The sequence below is a fragment of the Sarcophilus harrisii genome, chromosome 1 (genome assembly GCF_902635505.1).
Source record: "Sarcophilus harrisii chromosome 1, mSarHar1.11, whole genome shotgun sequence".
Classification (NCBI taxonomy): domain Eukaryota; kingdom Metazoa; phylum Chordata; class Mammalia; order Dasyuromorphia; family Dasyuridae; genus Sarcophilus; species Sarcophilus harrisii.
The window spans coordinates 491044383-491064721 of NC_045426.1; the positions used below are offsets into that span (position 1 = coordinate 491044383).

Consider the following 20339-nt stretch of genomic DNA (forward strand, 5'->3'; position numbering starts at 1 on the left):
ATAATTTACCCAGGAAGGAATTATAAGTTAGTCGTTTTTTAGTCATGTCTGACTCTTTGTGACCCAATTTGAGATTTTCTTGGCAAAAATATTAGAGTTGTTTGCCTTTTCCTTCTCTGGCTCATTTTATGGATGAGGAAACTGAGGCACACAGGGTTAAGTGACTTGCCCAGGGTCACACAATTAGTAGGTGTCTAAAGTCAGATTTGAACTCAGAAAAATGAGTGTTCCTGATTCCAGGCCTGGTGCTCTGCCTATTGAGCAACCTAGCTAATACCACTCAAAATAAATAAATAAATAAATAAAAGCATCCTTGTTTCAAATAGACTACCCAAGTCCCACTAATTCTGCTTCATATAGAATTCCATTCATTCACAAAATATTAAACATACTCAATTGCATTGTCTATGGGGGGGGCAGCAAGAGTTGGTACTATAACATTTAAAATTATTCTAATTACATATATTCCACTTCTTGATCTTCAACTAACAAAATGAACAAGTTCCTGGCAATTCATTCATCGTCACATAGTATGGACCTCTTGAAAAATCATTCAGCAGGCTTCTTTGGTTAAAATTTCTTGACTTAACTGATTTAAGAGAAATGAGAATTATTATTTTTAAAAGTTAAAAATTACATACCATCTGATCTGCTCCATCATTTATGAGTATCCGACTTCTTTTTTCCTTTGGAAGCTCTGAATTTAATTTATATCGCAACACAGGATATCCCTTTTCCATACTTAAAGATATAAAGAAATCCTACAAACATGAAAACAAATTTATATAAAATAGCCTTTCAGTTTCATGTGAAAATGGAAAGCAAAATGCTTATGATTTTCAAACTAGCATTTACTACTTTATATTCATCTGCATTTACTCTTTTTACATTTATTCTATACACCTATATAATTATAGATAAACATATATACATAAATATATATTATCTATCCCATTAAAATGTAAATGCCTTGCCAGTAGGAATTATTTCATTTATTGTATTTGCATTCCCAGCATAGTACTGTCACACAGCAGGCATTTAATCAATGCTTATTGGTTGAATAAGAAAGATCCTCCTTCTGAGGCTTTGCTTAATATACTGTGGCTTCCTTTTCCGGCAAACTTCACAAGCTGAAAAATATCCAGATTTTATTTCCATTTCTAATTCTACTTTATTCAATCAACTTGTTGAATATGATAAATATAAATGGAAATGAATCCTCCAGTTTTTAAGATAAATTTCCCAAAGTCATTGAATTTTGGGGGAGAACTAGTTTTTTTTTTCATTGCCCTTGGGAAATCCCTAGAAGGTAACTCTACCAATGTTGATCAACATTTGCTCAGCAATATATAATTTTTAACTCTAGGAGCACTGAGAGATGAAGTGAATTACCTAGGGTTACACATATACTATGCATCAAAGATGGGGCACATTGGAGTCAATAATCTATAACAGACTAATTTAGCAGTATTTGATACTAGATTTTGACTTACTTGGTGTTCTGCAAAGAACAATAAACCTTCATCTACGGTGGTCTGAATTGTCTGTAGAAAGGTTGGAAAAGGAGTGTTGGATTGGGTTGGAACCCGTGCGTAACCTGTGCCTTCAAAATAATTTTTGTCGGACTCTTCTTTTTTCCTGCAAATAAAATCACATCAGAAATCAGGGCAGCAAGTTAGCAAATAAATAGCCATATTGACAAGGACATATGAATGAATGCATGAGGAACTGAGCAGTGCATCTGTACTACAAGTATTGCCATCTTGTTACAGAGGAAACAGAGACTGTTAGGATACAGCTGTTTATTCTGTCTAGATAGATTTTATGGAATAGAGATGCTAACCAAACTGTGCAACGTCTCTCTCACACAGACACTTTATTATTATGAATTGTCAAAATTACATCTGGGGGACAAGTGGAGGGAGTAACCAAAGATCTAGGTACAGAGCTGTGAAATGATGAACCTGGGCACATAAATAGGATAGACCAACTCTCAGTCATTTATTAGAATTCTCCAATCCCTTCCATATTGAAGGGAAAAAAGCCCAAGGGGGCAATTAAAATAAACAGCATTTCTTATATGACATCCCTGCTTTGTGATGTAGACACTGAAAGACCATCATAAGGACCTTTTGTCTTTCTTGTGCTTCATTTACCTTCTACAAGGCTCCACTTCTGTTGTATTGAGATTGAAAGTCTTTTTGAAGTTGTATAGGCTTAGAACATTTTCATTGAGGTCATCTAATTCAATGCAGCCCTTATAGGGAGGATAATTTAGTTCACGAGGAAGCTGCAACAAAACAAACATAAATCCCCTGATGAAACCCACTGGTATCTGGCACTTGGGATCATTAGCTATAAATGGATTGTAGCTACACAGCTAATATCTACACAGCACATTAAAGTTTGCAAAACCCTTTATCTTATTTGAAACTCAACAGCCAAGAGAAGTAGATGCTATTATTATCATCCAAATAGATGAAGAAACTGAGGCAGAGGGAGAGATAAAGTGACCTCCCCCGAATCTTACAGCTAGTAAATATCTGAGGCTGCATTTAAATTCAATTCTTTCTGACTCCAGATCTACCACTCCAACCATGGCAAGATCTAGTGACAATCAATCTAGGGACTCAACCTGTGACTTTACTGGTAAAGAACTTCCTAGGGCAGCTAGATAGCTGAGTGAATAGAGCACTGGCCCTGAAGTGAGGAGGACCTGAGTTCAAATGTGACCTCAGACACTTAACACTTTACTAGCTGTGTGACCCTGGGCAAGTCACTTAACTGCAATTGCCTTACCAGACTCACCTTCCCCTTAACACCATCCCCCACCCCCCAAAAAAACTTTTCTGATAAGGAAACATGTTCTCCCAATGCGGGATACCACTTTACAGAGTTCTCTAACTCAGATCTTTTTGGCTTTCAGGCCAGCTTTCCATTATAGCAATAGCTTAACTGTACCAGAACAATCAAAATAAAGATATTATTTGTTTGTTTATATGTTTTTTGTTCTTTTAAAAGGTAATTGGGAATAAGGGATTAAACCTAAGTCACACAGCTAATAAGTGTTAAAGAATCTGAGGTCCTGACATCAGGGCTGTTATTCAGAAAAATCAGCTAATTATAAAAAGAACCTTTATATAAACTCAGACAAACAACTATCCTAATTTGGAATTTCACATGTATTCACCTTGAAATTAGATGGATAGCCTCCAACATAAAAGACAACATTTTCAGGATCCAAATTGAGAAGAATGTCGCCGCTCCCACTATCCATGTCATAGAAATCAGGAGGTTTTGGCTTATGGGATGTGGCTTCTTTAAAGTAGGTGAGTTTTGCAAACTGGAAGATCCTAAATAGTAAAGAAGTTATAGGGAAAAAAGTCAAGACTCTTCCAAGGCACTCAGAATAGGAAACATTTATGGTGTGTGTTTTAGGGCAAGGAAGGATAGGAAGAGTGTAAGTTTCTACCTTTGCAATTTTACTCGATCCATAATTGCTTCTTGAGTTATACTCTTAGTCAAAATAGAGTCCATCTGGATCTCAGCTTCCTGGTCTCCCAAGTTATAGACACATACAAGTTTGCCATCTCTTACTGCCATACCTATATAGTCCTTTGATGCCTAGAGATATTTAAAAAGTACTTGAGTGAATTTCCAACACTGATTGTCCCCCCACTCTTGGGACCAAGAAAACTCATTATAAACACAAGTAAATCTTATATAATAAAAATGTGTGCTATGTGTAAAATGAACTATTCATTTGAAGATTAATGAAATCTGAGAAAGGCGGGGTGCAAGATCAGGCACATATTCTAGAAAAGTCAAAATATGATAAAGAAGAAAGGAGAAAAAATGTTGATATTTGAAAACTTGAAAATAGATGTCCACCAATGATAGCCAAAAATAATTCTAGTATTTCAAACAGCTCTCTAACAAATGACATTCTCAACTAGGTATTTCCCATGATATCCATTTCATGTCTAACAAAGTCAAAGTACAGAAAAATGAAAATCATTGCTAAAAATTAATATTAGCTCTAAAAAGATAATTATACAAATTTCAGTGATATATGGTCTTAAACACTGGATAAAAAGTAAGATTTTTTAATAGGTAGAGAAGTGATTAATATCCACTAACTACAATAGAGGAGTAAGGTTTTCTCTTTAACCTGGTGTCTCTAAATATAAAGAAAGACTGGTGGATATTTTAAGACCAGAGTCCTCAAACCATTTGTAAATAGGAACTACTCTTCATTTCCTTTATACCTTGAGATCACCTGAGTAGAGGAGTAATGGAAGACAATGATAATGAAGTCTGTAAATATATAGGAGAGTGTTGATAGAACAGTCCTTGAGAAAAGTGGAGCTGCAACAGGATGCATTCCCAACCTGATAAGGAAACTGATGGCAAAAGAGATGTGGCAGAAATTACACTGGTAGAGACTGATTTGGAGATTTGGAGGAAAGCCTGCTAGATATATAGGATAATCTACTATAATCTCATAACAGGATGCCCCTGGTTTTAGGGGGCCAGGGTTAAAGAGGTCATTCTTTTGGGTCTCAGAGCCAGCCCACAGGATAGGTCAAGAGGATCATGAGTAGGGGCTATGGTGGTGCATGTGGTGGTGGGGAAAATCAGACAGCTAAAACACATAGCCTATATCCTAAAAAGACAAGTGTCAAAGAGATACCTACATCTTTATTACCCAAGTACATCACAAACATGTCTTCTTCATCCCCACCATATTCTCTGGAGTCAGGTCTTTGAAGAAACAAAGAGAGAGATGTGTACCCTTTCAAATCTTCAAGGTCATTTGGCAGTCGAACCTCAACACCAGACTTGCCATTGAATCTCATTGGAATAGCAACCTGTCGAATGTAATAAAGAAATATTAAATATCCTAAGGGGAAGAATATGAATAGGCAAAATTATTCATTCTTTTTCATTCAGAGAATTGATTTGCCATTTGTTGTTCAGTCATTTTCAGTTGTCTGACTCTTCATGACCCCATTTGAAGTTTACTTGGCAAAGATACTGGAAATGGCTTGTCATTTCCTTTCCCAGCTCATTTTACAGATGAGAAAACAGACAAATAGGGTTAAGTGACCTGTCCAGAGTCCCACAGTTATTTAAGTGTCTGAGGACACAGATCTGGATTCAAAAAGATGAATCTTACTGATTTAAGCCCCAATGCTCTACCCAATGTGCCACCTAGCTGTGCATTAGAAAAATTTGATTACTGTTCACCAAAGAATACAGTTGTTATGGTAAAGAGCACAGGGAAGTTGAAGCCTCCTAGCCTGTTAAATCATGGAGATTTTTCAGGATCTGGCAATAAAGCAGTCAAACCTTTCTGTCATTTATGGGGTAAGTTTCCTAAAGTTACTGTTAAGAAAAATTCTCTGATTAATACATTAAACTGCAAGTTAGACTTCATTATTTATTGGAGATACAGAACATGGGTGTATAAAGGCATTTCAACATAGTGACCTGAAAAATCCAGGCCTTCTTTAACTACTCAAAAATAACATTGTCCGGATGACAATAAAATCATTGGAGGATAAATCAATATATGTATGAATTGTAAATTTATTCAGTCCAACTCAACAAATAATGATTAAGGACCTTTTATACTTAGAGTAATGTGCTAGATCCTTGAGTAAATTAAACAAGGTTAGATAAGATATGGTCAGGCTCTCACATGGACTTTGGGATCTATGGAGGAATATGATTTCCTTGGTATAAGCTATTCCCTGAGTGATGAAACTCCCTCACCAAATTTAGGTTAGAACCTTCTATGCAATTATAATTGTAGAGGTGGCTAGAACACCGAGATGTTAATTAATATACCCAGGTTCATATGGTCAGCATATATGATGTTAATGGTCTAAGCACAGGTCTCCTGAGACTGATTCTCTCTCCTACTCTGTGCTATCTTTTGTATTAGGGCATTTCACACATAAATGCCTGTACCACAAAATGTACATGAACAAAGGACTTAAATCAATTGTTAAATGGGGAAAAGGCTGCCACGTTCATTACTGACAGGATAATCATGCCAGGTTTGAAGTGGACTTTAAGGGTGACTAGAAGTTCACCCAGTGGAGGGCAGATGGGCATTCTAATCAATGGACAGCACTAGAAAAGCTATGGGGCACATATGGGAGAGTGAATAGTTTCTTGGAGCCCATTGTACAAACAGGGTTATAGAACAGGACATCAGACCATAGAAAACCTTGAAACGTTCCCAAACTCCATTGTCTCCAATTCTTTTGCTTTCCTCTAAGGTTTCTAAACTGGATGTACTTTTATTTTCCTGTTAGAATAATACTTGTGATTCAGGAAAGCCCAGGAGGAATTGTTATTAGACTTTGGGATGCTCTCATTAAATATGCTGTTTTTATTTCTATGATGTCCATTCCTGGTTTTTGTAGTTCTGATTCTCCAATTGTCTTAGAATGGGTTGCAAAATTCTCAGAAATAATTAATATTAACTTGAATTAATTTATGCCATAGCACACTTTTATAAAAAGGAGTCATGGGAACATCAGGGAATCCCACAAAAACACAGTCAGGAATCAACTATTAAGTGCCTACTGTGTACTAAGCATTGAGCAAAAGAAGGTCGGTAAGAGCGGATTATTATTTCAGCATTCACTTCAAAATTGTCTCCCAGGGAAAGGCTTCCTTTTCTGACAAACTTGGATTCGAATGATCTCTCTAATAAAAATGGAACATTAACTTTTGTTAACCATTGTTGAAGTGAAAGGAGTACCTTATTTGCAGCATCTCTAGCCTGCTGAATGAGTTCTCTTATTCGGTCCACATTGTCAGAGATGTTGCCCAGTGGTAAGAGTTGCTGGTTGATACTCTGAATCTTGCTTAAGAGATCTGGTATCTTGCTGGTTAATTTTTTCACTATTGATGTAATTAGAGAAGAGAGGAAAAAAAGTTGTTACCATGTTTAATTTGAGAGCTATTAGAAGGTTAAATATAGAAGCCCTTATTGTCAATGTTGATTTACTTGGGAAAAAATGGTCAGGATGAATCAGTTTCAATGTGGCTTACCAGGTCACGTACCTTCTATTTGCCTCACGGATTTTTCACTTTCTAACTTAACATGTTAAATCTCTCTTGACCACTATAATATAAAAATAAACTTTTTGTGTTTGTATTTCTGTTCTATTGTTTTATTCATAATTAACTCATTACTTCTGGGACAGGGGGAAGAGGGAGATTCAGGAAAAGAGAAATGAGAACACTAATCTTTCTTATTTTATAAAAGGGAACACCAGGAAGAGTGATACCCATTTTTGCTTTTATTCAGGATTAGGTTCCCTTATTTCAGTGATTCTCAAACATTTTAATCTCAAACCCTTTTGTACCCTTAAAATTATTGAGGTACCCACAGAACTCTTGTTTGTGTAGGTTATATCTCTTGATGTTAACACATTAGAAATAAAAATATCTTAATATTCGCATAAAAATAGTTTTGATTTCGTGGAACCCCTAAAAGTGTTTTGGGGACCCTAGGTATTTGGGGGTCATACTTTGAGAACCGTTTCCTTGTTTACCCTCCCTTTGTAGGAGTTTAATTCAAGAAATTGGTTCTCAATATAGATATTTGAAAATTCTGTCACTCTGATACTTCGGTTTTTACAATCAGGCTCCTCAGAAAACTTCAAACTAAAATGGTACACAGCAACAAGAGACAGGGGTGATTTATAAGCTTCTCAGAAAATCTCAAATGTTAGGTACTAAGGTACATAACAATAAAAGATAGAGGTGATTTATTATGGTCAGAAGAGAATATCTGGTACCTGAATTGTTTGCATCACTCAGGGCCTCATTAAAGTCTTCACTCCGTGTGCTTCCATAGGTGTCCTTAATTCTTTCCACATCTGTGTGAATTGGGTTGAGACCATCCAGCACACCACTTGTGATGTCATTTGCATTTCTGATTAAACTCTTGGCATTGCTGGTTATACTATCAATATCATCTAAGGCAGGCAAAGAAAGGGCAGAGTTAGCATTTGAGGAAGCATTCACCAAAATGAGTGAGGTAAAAAGAGATACTGAGCCAGTCAGGAACCTCGATTTATCCCACGGAGATCATCTTGGACAGTAGTGAGGTCTGTCTGTATCAAGCCTTTCTTTGTTGTAACAATATCCAAGGTGTCCCGCAGGCTGTCCAGAGCTGGTCTGATGTCTAAAATAAAAAGAGAGACATGGCTCTGTGGCATTTAAATTCTCTTATTCAGATGGTATCTGATGCCTGTGAGTTAGTACAGCTCAGCCTGGACCTATCTCAGTTGCAGTGATTATCTTAGCCAGCATTACGTAGCATCATTCATGTGTGCATGAATACATGTGTATATACATATTTGTATATGAAAAATTAAATATAGACATATGAAATATTTATACATTTATTATCTATGGAAGGGAGGATGAGGAGAGAGAGAGGAAAGAGACAGGGGAAAAAAAGAAAAATAGAGACAGAGAGAAGGTAAATAAACATTGGACCTAGAGTCAGGGTTCAAATCTGATCTGTGTGAACATGGGCAAATTACTGAACGTCTCTGATCCTCAGTTTCCTTATCCATAAAACAGGGATAATAATAGCATCTATCTCTCTGGCTATTATATCAGGGATAATTAATAGCAGCTATCTCCCAGGGACTGTTGTGAGGATCAAATGAGATAATATGTATAAACCATTCTGTACATCTTAAAGTGCTAAATTGTAGCTACTATAATCTTAGAAAGTCCTGGCTAAGGTGTCCATAATATGTAAGTGCAAAGACATTAGTCTTTTTTGCACAGATCAGAGCCATAGATGCTATAAAAATAGACAGGCAGAAAAGTTTTAGATAGGACATCATTTTCCCGTCTGCCCAGGATGGCTTCTATCTCCCTGCCTGAAATGCTCATCCCTACCTCATCACCTCCTGGCTTCCTTTTAAGATCCAGCTAAAAATCCTAATTATTCTTAATTCCAATACCTTCCCTCTGTTAATTATTTCTTATTATTCCTGTACATAGCCTCCTTATACATCACTTGCATGCCTTTTCCCTCATTAGATTATGAGCTTCTGAAGGTCAGGGACTGCCTTTTGCCTCTTTTTAAATAATCTCCATTGCTTGGCATAGTACCTGGCACACAGTAGGAACCTAATAAATATTTATTGACTGACTGATTGGCTGTTGGAGAAAGGATGCCAGGGGATAAACAAGGGGGATTTTACTCAGATAAATATTAAATTAAAATATTATCAATAAATAAACATTTATAAAAGATTTACTGTATATTAAACATAGTGTTATATACCAAAAGTTATAAAAATAAAGAATGAAAGACTCCCTAGCTCAAATATTAAAGTTTTCATTAATGTGTATAGTTTTCTTTTTAATTTCTCCTAAAATCTCTCCCTTTTCCTCTTCTCTTTCTGTCTCCCTTCTCCTCTCCCTCTCTTTCCAATCCCCCACTCTACCCCAAATACAAAATCATTCAGAGCAATCCAGGGAGGAGAAGAAATTGCCAAGATCATCTGAGTGGTAACACGGTCACCTGGTGACAGGGAAAACAAGGAGAAAGCTTTGAGTTATCATTGTCACAAGATTTGTTTAATTGAATTTTTAAAGTTGTACTAATCCCTATTTCCAAAATATTAAATTAAGACCTAGGAAAAGAGAGATTCAGAGAAAACTAATATTTGCAATCTAATTCTGAAAATCACAAAGCAGAAAATACTTGATACCTCCTGAAAGAGCTTGAAAAGTAGGGAGAACTGGGAACTTAGAATGACTGCAGTGCAGCTGTGTGAGTTTGGGGAGAAAAATTTAAAATAAAACAACATGATTTTCATACTGTACTCCCTGGGATCCTCAGATTCCAGAAGAGATAGAATGGGGACCTTCTTTTTTTTTTCAGCATCCTTTGTTTCTTCTGGAGGGATTTTACTTTTAAAAATAAAAATTATGAGTAACATGAAGATCAAGTTTCCATAGGTAAAATGGATGCTTTTAAAACTCTATGCCTTATAGGATAGTGCTTCTGGATATAAAGAATAGTTTTAAATTTCTACAGACTCAAATGTTTTTTAAAGCGATTCTGTGATTCTTAAAAATAATTTACATATATGGGATATATGTAATTTTTTCATCATGTCCGTGATAAAATCTTTTATATGTATTACTTCATTTACTCCTCCAACAACTGGGTAAGTAATAATAATAGCATAATTATTATTATCATTAAAGCTAATAGCTTACATTGATATAACCCTTTACATGTTTCTCACAATAATTTGTGAGAATTTAGGCTAGTATCTGTGAGGTAGATAGTACAGTTATACTCTAAACCCATTTGGCAGATGATGAAGTAAATCAATCATCAAGTAATTATGAGATAACTAGTATATGTCAGGAATTGTGCTAGGGGCTGGGGACACAAGGATAAAGGATGAATATAATTTCTGACTTAAAAGGGCTTACATTCTAATCCTGGAGACAAGGGCTTATATAATTTTTGTTGTTCAGTTGTATCCTGACTTTTCTTGATCCCATTTGGGTTTTTTGGGAGACAAGATACTGGAGTAGTTTGCCAGTCCCTTCTCCAAGTCATTTTACAGATGAGAAAACTGAGACAAACAGGACTAAGTGGCTTGTCCAGGTTGCACAACTAATAAATGTCTGAGGCCAGACTTGAATTCAGGAAGATGAGTCTTCCTGACTCCAAGCCTGGCATTTTATCCACTGGGCCACTTAGTTGCCCCCATATACATATACATTTAGCAAAATATAAAGAGGACAAATACAAATATTCACAAGGAAGTTAAATATACCTTGAGTACTTTGGAGGGAAGGCATTAATAATCAGAGGGCCCAGGAAGGGCTTTGTGCAAAAGCTGATTCTTGAGATACATTTGATTTTTCCCCCTGATGAAATTAGGGAAATTAGGGGGAAATTAATGAAATTAAATTCATTTTAAAGGAAGAGAGAAATTCTATATGAAGATAAAGAAAGAAGGGAGGGAATCCTGGGCCCAACTGGATAGAGAATGAAGACATGGAGATGGCACATTCTGTATGAGAATCAGACCCAAGGCTGGTTTGGCTGGAGTACAGTGTGTGGTAATGTCCAATGAGGCTGAAAAGATAGGCTGGGCCTGATGGTGGGCTTTTAAAATCTATACAAGTTTAGATTTAGCTCTGGAGGCAACAGGAAGGCATTGGAGAGGGCTGAAGAGGGGATCGCTGTGTTTAAGGCAAATCTCCTTGACAACATCCTTAAGGATAGATTGGAATGGGGAGGGATCTGAGGCAGAAACATCAATAAGAGGCTCTTGGAATTATCTACGTAAGAGCTGATAAGAGCATGAACTTAAGGTAATCACTGTCAGTGGAGACAAGGGACAAAATGCAAAAGGTGTCATGAAGGTAGAAAGGATGAGATTTGGCAACTGAATAGAGAGAAGTTTGGAAAAAGAAGAGGGATGGTAGGAGTGAAGGCTCAGAAAAATTAAGTGACTTGCTTAATATCACAGTTAATAAGTGGAGACTCCAGAGTTTTGAGTACAGAACTCTTTCTATTCTCCTTCAGAGTGAGGACCAAAGATCTTAGCTTAGCTATGAATCAGTTCCTGGATTATCAAATGAAACATAAGTTCTTTCTCATTTCTGTATCTCTGTCCCCAGAATGTAGCACAGTAACTGCCTCAACTACTGACCTCCTTGGCTTTCTTTAAGACCCAAATAAAATTCCACTTTTTATAAGAAGCTTTTCCAACCCCTCTTAATTTCAATGGTTCTCTCTGTTCATTATCTTCTCTTTATTCTTTATGTAGATAATTTATGTAGATAATTCTTTGTAGATAATCTCCCCCACTAGATTGTAAGTGCTTTGAGGGCAGGAATTGTTTTTTGCCTCTTTTTGTATCCACAGTGCTTAGCACAGTGACTGATACACAGCAGATGCCTACTAAATGTTTACTGAATTGAAGTCAATATTCTGATATGCTACTTTTCTCTCCACTGGTATTGCTACAAATAGAATTCTCAGCCAGACCACTGGCCAATCTAGTACAGACTACTCCAGTCTACAGCACATATTTACTTACAACAGGCTTCTTCTGGTTATGGAAAAACAACAAAAATTGTATGTTGGTGATACAGAAGGGTTGGATAGTGACAAGAAACTGAATGACAATGACAAATTCATAAAAATCAAGAAAAATCTCAACTGCATTGACTTCTTGATTTAAAAAACATCTTCTCTTTCTATCTCTCCTCCCACCTCCCACCTCCCACCCCACTTCACAGTCCCTTTGTTTCCCCATGCTTTGTGGAATATTTGGGTACCTTGCTGTAATTTAGTTTGTGTGGTCTTTGCTTCCCTTAGTAACTTATCGCTGTTGGAGCTCAAAATCTTGGCTTTTCCAGGCAGATCTCCCTTCACCACAGTCTGCAAAGAAAACATCTATCAGCCTTAACACAATGTAAATCCTCAAGATAAGGGAGATGAATATTTTTTCTCATCTGGCCAGGAATGGCTTTGACTCTTTGGAAGCTTAAGCTGACTTTTTAGTGTTCAGGAATCCCGACGATTTCTCGGCCTCAGAAGGGCACTGGGAGATTTTCCTAACTCAGGGCAATCTCACCTGTAGGGCAGAGTCCGATGCGCTCACTGCCTTATTGGCTGCATCCTCGGCTGCTTTCACTGCATTGATGATGTTTTCATAGGCTGTAGCAGCATCCACAGCACAGCGCACTAATTCATCACCACTGGTATTCCTCTTGATTCTGAAACATCATGAGGAGAGAGATGCAGAGAGGAAGGAAGCACCCAAAAACAAAAAGCACAATAACCAGGGTCCTTTTGAGGGGCCACCAAAAATATCAATACTCTCGTTTGACATTTAGAGCATTGTCAGAGAGTGGAAAGAATAATTGATGTTTAGTGTTATAGCTACTTCTTCTTTCAAAATATATTCTAAGCTACCTTTCAAATTCTTTCCTCGAGGGGGTAGGGAGAAACTCAGAGATAAACACTGATAGCTATAGTGTTTGATATTGCTAAAAATGCTAATAGCATCATCTCTACTCCCCAATCCTTGGTAACCAAAGGGAATTAAATTTTCACTTACAACATGAGACATCTCTGCCCTCATGTAGCATGTTCCTTTACAGAAAAAAGAGTGTTATAAAGACTTACTCTTCCAATTGCTTTGCTAACTTCTGTAGAGATTGGGCATGATTCTCTGCTTCTACCACCAGGGATTCTTTGCTAGATGATCGAGAAAGATCCTTCACTTTGTCACTCAGTTCTTGTCTTACTTCATTTAAACTGGATGCTAACTTCTCATAGTCCTGTTTTTTTTTCAAGAAAGCAAAGACAAATATAGATTACTCATGCTTAGAGGCAATAAACATGTTCCTGTTTTCCAATATATTTCCATGTGTTCAAAGCATCCCCTCTTACTGACCTGGTATAATGTCAAATGATCTAGCACTCTATAAACGAGATGGCTGCAGGTTTAATAACATTTCCTTTAAAGGATGGGCAGAGGGGAAGTGGGAAGTTGTTTAATTCCAGCTTCTTAAAATGTGGGTCATCATCCCACATGGGATCTCATAACTAAATGTGGGGGTTGCAAAATTATAATTTATTATCAGCAAGTGCTTGATTTGCATATCTATTTTATAAATTCATATACATAGGGTCATGTAAAATTTTCTCAAGCAAAAAGGAGTCATGAATGGAAAAAGTTTTAAAAATCCAGATTTAAATATACAAGGCTATCATCACCTAGACAATTTTCTATTTAATAGTCATTGCCACTGACTTTTCCAGCAGCAAAGAAATTCCAATACTTCTCGTATCAACCCTGAACTCCTTTTTGTCAATATCCTTTTTTAACATAAATCTATTAATCAGGTCTTGTGTGAAAAATCCTTTAGGGACAAATACAATGAAATACACACAGAAGATCACACCTGAAGGAATTTGCATTCCACAACTAAATAAATGGAATACTATTTAAGGAAGGGAGAGGGTATTAACAACTACAGAAGTCACAAAAGGCTTCACTAAGGAAGGAGAATCTGTGTTGAGATTGAAAGACCTAGAAGTGAGAAGGGCATGTTTTTCAGGCAATCAGACCAGCCTATTCAAAGACACTGTGCTCCTTGTAGCAACAACAATATCTTTTATAAGAAAATGCAAAGGAGTCTGGGAAGGTTTTCTTTACCTAGAGAAGATTGAAAAAGAGGAGAAAGATTTGTGCATATATACAAATGCAGGAGATAGAATGGCAAATCAGGGAACAGGATAGATTAATTCATCTGGGGTATGTTTTTCTCTAAACACTTGAAAAAACTCTAGCACATTTTCTTCATGATATAATTAAAATGATTTCACTTAAAAAAATCATCAACATTTATTTTACCTCTTGGCTTTTCTTCATCAGTTGGAGAACACTGTTGGTCTGTGACAAAGATGATTCAGCAGTGGTGAGGTACTTATTGAATTCACTTTGTAGGGAGCTCATTTCCTTAATTCGTCTCTGAGGATGAAGAGATGTAACTTTAGAGGCTAGCTCTATTAGTGGCAAAAGAAACAACAACAAGGAGACAGCAGGAAATATTTAAAGGGTTCAATGGATGACTTTACAGGTTCAACTATCTTTTAATTTCCTAAATGGTTTTCTTCAATGAGATGATCTAAACAATGATCTGGAAAATTATATGGTGCTCTGAAATGCTGTTTGAATCCCTGAGAATATACTTTCACTCATGTGAAAATAATCAAGTAATTAGGAGTGGGGAGGAAGTGCATTTTGGTGGGGATCAATGGAGGAAGAAATAGACACCATGATGACATGGGAAAATGTATAGAATTCTTGAATTTAAGGAAGAAGTACACAAGCATTTTGGGAAACTATACATCAGACATGCTATAATAACTATGGAAGAGCTATTTGAACTATTTAATCATCTCCTGGAGTTTGAATTCCCTCAATATTAATTCCATTTTTCAACAAGATGAAGCCCTATTCTTGACAAGATTCTGATCAACAAAGAAGAGCTAAATTAGAAATGTTGGATAACTTTCAGAGGAAGTAATTTCTTAGAATTAATGACAGAGTAAGAGAGAAAGTTAAATGTAGCTTATTAGTACCCAAGATTTTGGTAGAGGAAATTTCAAAGCATTCAGAGAAAGGACACTCAGAAGGGAATTCAGTGGGCTAATATTCTACAGGGAAAGTTAAGTAAAGTAAGATGAGAAATTTTCAAGAAGAAATTATAAGGACATATATATATTGTGATGAGAAAGAAAATGGAGATTTGCTTAAAGAGACTGATGCGAATTCAAAGGAATGTCATGAATTAATTTGGATTTTGAGTGGATATATGTAGAAGACAGAAGCAAGAGCAGATAAGTTGGAATGAATAAAACCAATAGTATGAATCTTGTAAAGCAAAAGGGACTTTATAAATAATAATAGCAGCAAGAGGAAGAATAAAGCAAAAATGGATATCAGAATGGTAAAGACTGATGTCTAGAAGGCAGAACTACTCAACTCTTATCTGCTTTGTTTACATTATTCCCCTTCCTGCTCTGTGGCTCAGCCATGCAAATCTTCTGATATATGACATATTACCTTTTTTCTCTGTACCTTTCACCAGTTGTCCCTCGTTTCTAAACTGCACTCACTCATTCTCTTCTCACTTCCATCTCTTAGATCCCTATTTCTTTCTGAACTCAGATCAGAACTATCCTCTACATCCTAGTTTTTTAAACTGTGGGTTATTACTCCATATAGGGTTCCATAACTGAATGGTGGGTCACAAAATTATGACTTATCATCAGTAAATGTTTGACTCGTATACCTATTTTATATACCTACATACTCAGGTCACATAAAAAAATTTCTTGGGTGCAAAGAAATGGTGAGTGGAAAAAGTTTAAGAAGCCTTGCTCTATGTGAAACTTTCAATCATCTTAATAAGCACCAATGTTTACAAGGCATTGCATATTTGGGAATTTTAGAAGATTTCAAGTTCAACGTGAATAAACAGCGTGACATGGTTGCCAAAAGAACATTAATAGCAAAGAATGAGAAAAATGCTAGTCCCTCTGTCTTTTGCTCTGTCCTTATTATAAGGACTTTGACCCCCTGGAGTATCTCCAGAAGATGGTGAGCAGGCTGGTGAGGGGGCCAAAGGACACAAACCTTGCAAAACCAGACTGTGCTCCTTGTAGCAACAACAATATCTTTTATAAGAAAATGCAAAGGAGTCTGGGAAGGTTTTCTTTACCTAGAGAAGATTGAAAAAGAGGAGAAAGATTTGTGCATATATACAAATGCAGGAAGGTGCAGGATGGGATCAGGTGATAGCTACTCTTTCAGTTTCACTAGAAAAAGTCATGGAGAAAGTTGGCGGAAGTCAGATTGCAGAAAGCCTTACATGCCAGGCTAAAAAGGATGTATTTTATTTTACAGGCAATGGGGACCCACTGACAGACTGTGTTTGTTTTTAAAGGAGGTGATATGGTAGAACTGTGCCTTAAAAAGATCACTGTGGCAGCCGTGTGGAAAATAGAGAGAAATGGAGGTAGGGAGATCATTTTTCATGAGGATGATAATAATGCGATGATTCACAAAGTTAATTTTCTTCAAATGGAATAAAATCTTTGAAGTGTAAGTACACTGTATGAATTCTCATCCAGTATGTATGATACATTATTCACTAGAGAACTCCTTGTACTCTATCAGGTGTGAGTGGGTGTGAAATTATTTTCCCTGCTTTCAGTTGTGCATGATTCATGGATTAAAATTTCTTCTTAGCCCTAAAAGGTAGGAACTATAATCTTGCTTATCATTATTATTATTATTTTACCAAAAATATACTCAGTGTCTCATTTTTGCTTGTGTATGACTGGAAGATAGGGATGATGTAGGCAAATACATATTTACAGAGATATTTTATTGTTATTCCAGTTTGAAAACAGCAGAGACCCCAGCTTCCTTTGCCCTTTTAATAAATATAAGGGAAAAAAAAGGTAATGTCCAACTGTGAAATTACCTTAACGTCTTCCAGGGATCGATCATTAGCTTGGTTGAGACCATTGGCTAGCTTTGTTTGAAGGGTTGCTTCTTGCAGAGCTTTGCGGAGGTCATTGATCTTGGCTTCATATTCATTTAGAGAATCTCGAACACTTTTCACAAGATCATTGTTCTCTGCCTGGTGGATTTTCAGGGTACTCTGAATACGATTTAGCACTGTAGGATGACATTTTGAAAAGATGATATGTGTCATTGGGGAAGGCAAGCTAATAGTATCTAATAGCCTATGTTTTCCATTTTAGAACCTGGAAAACACAGCATCTAGCATCCAAAAAACAAAATCTAAAATGATAAAGCAAGCCTCATGACATATCAGACTTTGATTTACACATTTTTGTTGTGTTGTTCAGTCAGTGTAGTCATGTATGACTTTTCATGATCCCATTTGGGATTCAATGGTTTGCTATTTCTTTCTCCAGCTCATGTGAAAGATGAAGAAACTGAGGCAAACTAAGTAAAGTTACTTGCCCAAGATCACACATCTAGGAAGTGTCTGAGGCTAGATTTGAACTCAGGAAAATAAGTCTTCTTTGCTCCAAGCCCAGCACTCGATTGTGTCACCTAGCTGCCCTAATCTACATATTAGTTTTTACACATACCAAGAACAAAACAAATGTAGAAATCAGATCTATTGCTGAAACATAATATATTCCCTGAGATTAAAAAAAGACTGAAATGAAATTTAAATAGAAATGCTGAGAGTAAACCAAACATTATAAAATCTGAACTTATAAAAGATTCCACTATTCTCTTTCTGAATGTATTAATTACAAATGTCACTCTCTGGGACAATAAGTGGCAATAATAAGGCATGAAGGGGACTGATTTGGTAAATGGCCATCACAATATTGTATTAACATGAATTAAAAATTTGAATCCCTTAATTCTAATCATTTATTATTGTTTTTCATAATATGCCCTTTCTTTTTTATTAATTGTAAGAATATCAGAATCTGTATTTTAGGAAAAACGATTAACCAACTGAATGATGAAGATGATTTGATAGAAGGGAAGAAAAGGAAAATTGAATAGATTAAGAATAACAATAATAATAAAGCAAGTCTCTGCATAGTACTTTGAGGGTTTCAAGACACTTTACATTTATTATCTCATTTGATCCTCACAATAATCTTGCAAAGGTAGAGTCACTAGGTGTGGCTTGCAGAGAAAATATTGATAATATTACTCCTTAGGTAAAGAAGGAAGGGCACTGATGGGAATTAGTTTAACTTTATAGTCCCACCCTCTGGTGATCCTGGTAGCCCCATCTTGCTGTGTCTAGTCAGAAATTCAAATATGCAAAACTCTGAGGTTAAATTTCTCCTACAAAGCTGTCCATGGCCCATGTCATCTTGGCTGAACTCCTATTGGATTAAGCCCTCCATGGCACTCTGCCTTCTAATGATTTTTTCCTCCCCACTTCCCTTTGCCTCATAGTGTCTTTCCTCTCATCCTCCCATCATGCCTCAGGTGTCTTTCTCCTTCTTGTAGCAAACTAACTCTTTTAAAGTACTGAATTCCTTTTAGGATTTAGTCTGCCAGTCAATGGAGTATTCCTCATGGAGTATTTCCTTTCTCCTGGTTAATTGTGAGTTCCACTAAGGAACTTGTCTTTTCCATTGTTAATTGTTAAAACTCTTTTCCTAGCTAACTTATATGTTCTCTCAAATCTAATTCATATTTTCCATTCCTGGTATCTATTTTACTTCTTCATTTTGTCTGTAACCTCTTTTCATAAATAAATCTACTTTTTGCCAATGAGAATGGCCATTGTGAATTCTTCACATGACCAAACACCAACATTTGGTGCCAGTTGGCTCACATCAATCTCATAATTTGGTGCTGAAACTCAATCAAATTAGTAGCTGCTATTATTATTTCTATTTTACAGATGGGGAAGCTGAGATGGAGATTAGTTAATAGACTTGCCCAAGGTTCATACAACTAGTCAGTGATAAAAACAGGTTGGGACCTCGGGTCTTTTGGAGTCCCAATCCATTGGGATATCATAATGGAGTCTATCCATTATGATACCTAGCTGCCTAGACACGTTAAAGGAAGGGAAAAGGGAGAATTGTGGCTAAAAGAGAAAAGAAACCAATTGCTAACTTTTGATGTAAGTGAACTAGATTTTCAGTAAGTGCTTTCAAAATTTTAAAAATTCTTTCTATTTTTTAAATTATGTTTGAGGCCTTTTATCATAGTTTCAATATAGGGAAAACGGCTTTCTATTGCTTCTAATGATTGACATTCAAAAGTTAACCCCTTTTTACCTTTCTAGTCTTCTCATGCTTTACTCTCCAAGCCATACTCTAGTGATAATGACTTCCTGGTTGTTAAAGGAAGAAGACACTCCATCTCTTAGCTCCCTGCATTTTCTCTGGCTATCCTTCATACCTGGAACATTTTTCCTCTCCTGTTTTGACCATTGATTTTTCTGACTTTGTTTAAGTTCCAACTAAAATCCCCTGTTTTATTAGAAGTCTTCTCTAATCCTGTTTGATTCCAGTCCTAGCATTTAGAATGTAGTAGTAGCAGATAATAAATATTGATTGAAAATGTTCTTATAACTGCACATGTTCAATATATATTGGATTACTCGCCATCTAGGGGAGGAGGTAGGGAGAAGAGAGGGAGAAAAAAATTGGAACACAAGGTTTTGAAAAAGTGAATATTGAAAACTATACATATATTTTGAAAAGAAAAAGCTTAAAAAGAAGAAAATGTTCTTACTCTATAGAATTCTCTTCATCAATAATAAATTAATCTGAATATAATTAATAGAAGTAACATCTTATTAAAAATCTAGGCATTCTATCCACCAATTGGGACTAAATACAATTCCTAGCCTTTTACTTGTCAAAACCAAATAGCATGGAATGCAAAATGAAGAATATAACTTACAGACTTGTGCCTCAATTTTTTCAGCTTCTGCTTTTCTCAGTTGCTCTCTGAAGTCGCGATTTCTCATTTCCCTCATCATACGGTTAGCTTCAGCCAGTTTTCTGGAAAAGTCACCCGAGGGTAAGGTGTTTCCATCACCATCTGTCCCAGAGATCTGTTTCAGGAGAACTGAAAGATTACATATTTCATTAAACTTGGAAAGTTGGAAATTTGTAAGAGGGAATTTTAAATTGCTTTATTTTGGGGATGGGTTTTTATGTTTAAATTGGTAGTATTGTTAGTCAATAAGTCAGTGGATGA

The 20339-nt window shown here is 36.2% G+C and overlaps 1 protein-coding gene across 3 annotated transcripts in view; it reads right to left on the reverse strand.

The window, feature by feature from the left end:
• The window catches only part of LAMA3 (laminin subunit alpha 3), a 310601-nt gene that overhangs the window by 25142 nt on the left and 265120 nt on the right, over positions 1-20339 (reverse strand). For all 3 annotated transcript variants that reach the window (XM_031946523.1, XM_031946522.1, XM_031946524.1), the window contains 15 exons: positions 20040-20207; positions 17095-17291; positions 14454-14570; positions 13220-13374; positions 12666-12807; positions 12367-12469; positions 8096-8212; positions 7824-8003; positions 6779-6921; positions 4698-4871; positions 3473-3624; positions 3191-3353; positions 2157-2290; positions 1494-1638; positions 642-761 (listed from right to left, as the gene is read on the reverse strand). In XM_031946523.1, coding sequence (XP_031802383.1) covers positions 642-761; positions 1494-1638; positions 2157-2290; positions 3191-3353; positions 3473-3624; positions 4698-4871; positions 6779-6921; positions 7824-8003; positions 8096-8212; positions 12367-12469; positions 12666-12807; positions 13220-13374; positions 14454-14570; positions 17095-17291; positions 20040-20207 — 2210 coding nt within the window. The remainder of the gene's footprint in view (positions 1-641; positions 762-1493; positions 1639-2156; positions 2291-3190; positions 3354-3472; positions 3625-4697; positions 4872-6778; positions 6922-7823; positions 8004-8095; positions 8213-12366; positions 12470-12665; positions 12808-13219; positions 13375-14453; positions 14571-17094; positions 17292-20039; positions 20208-20339) is intronic.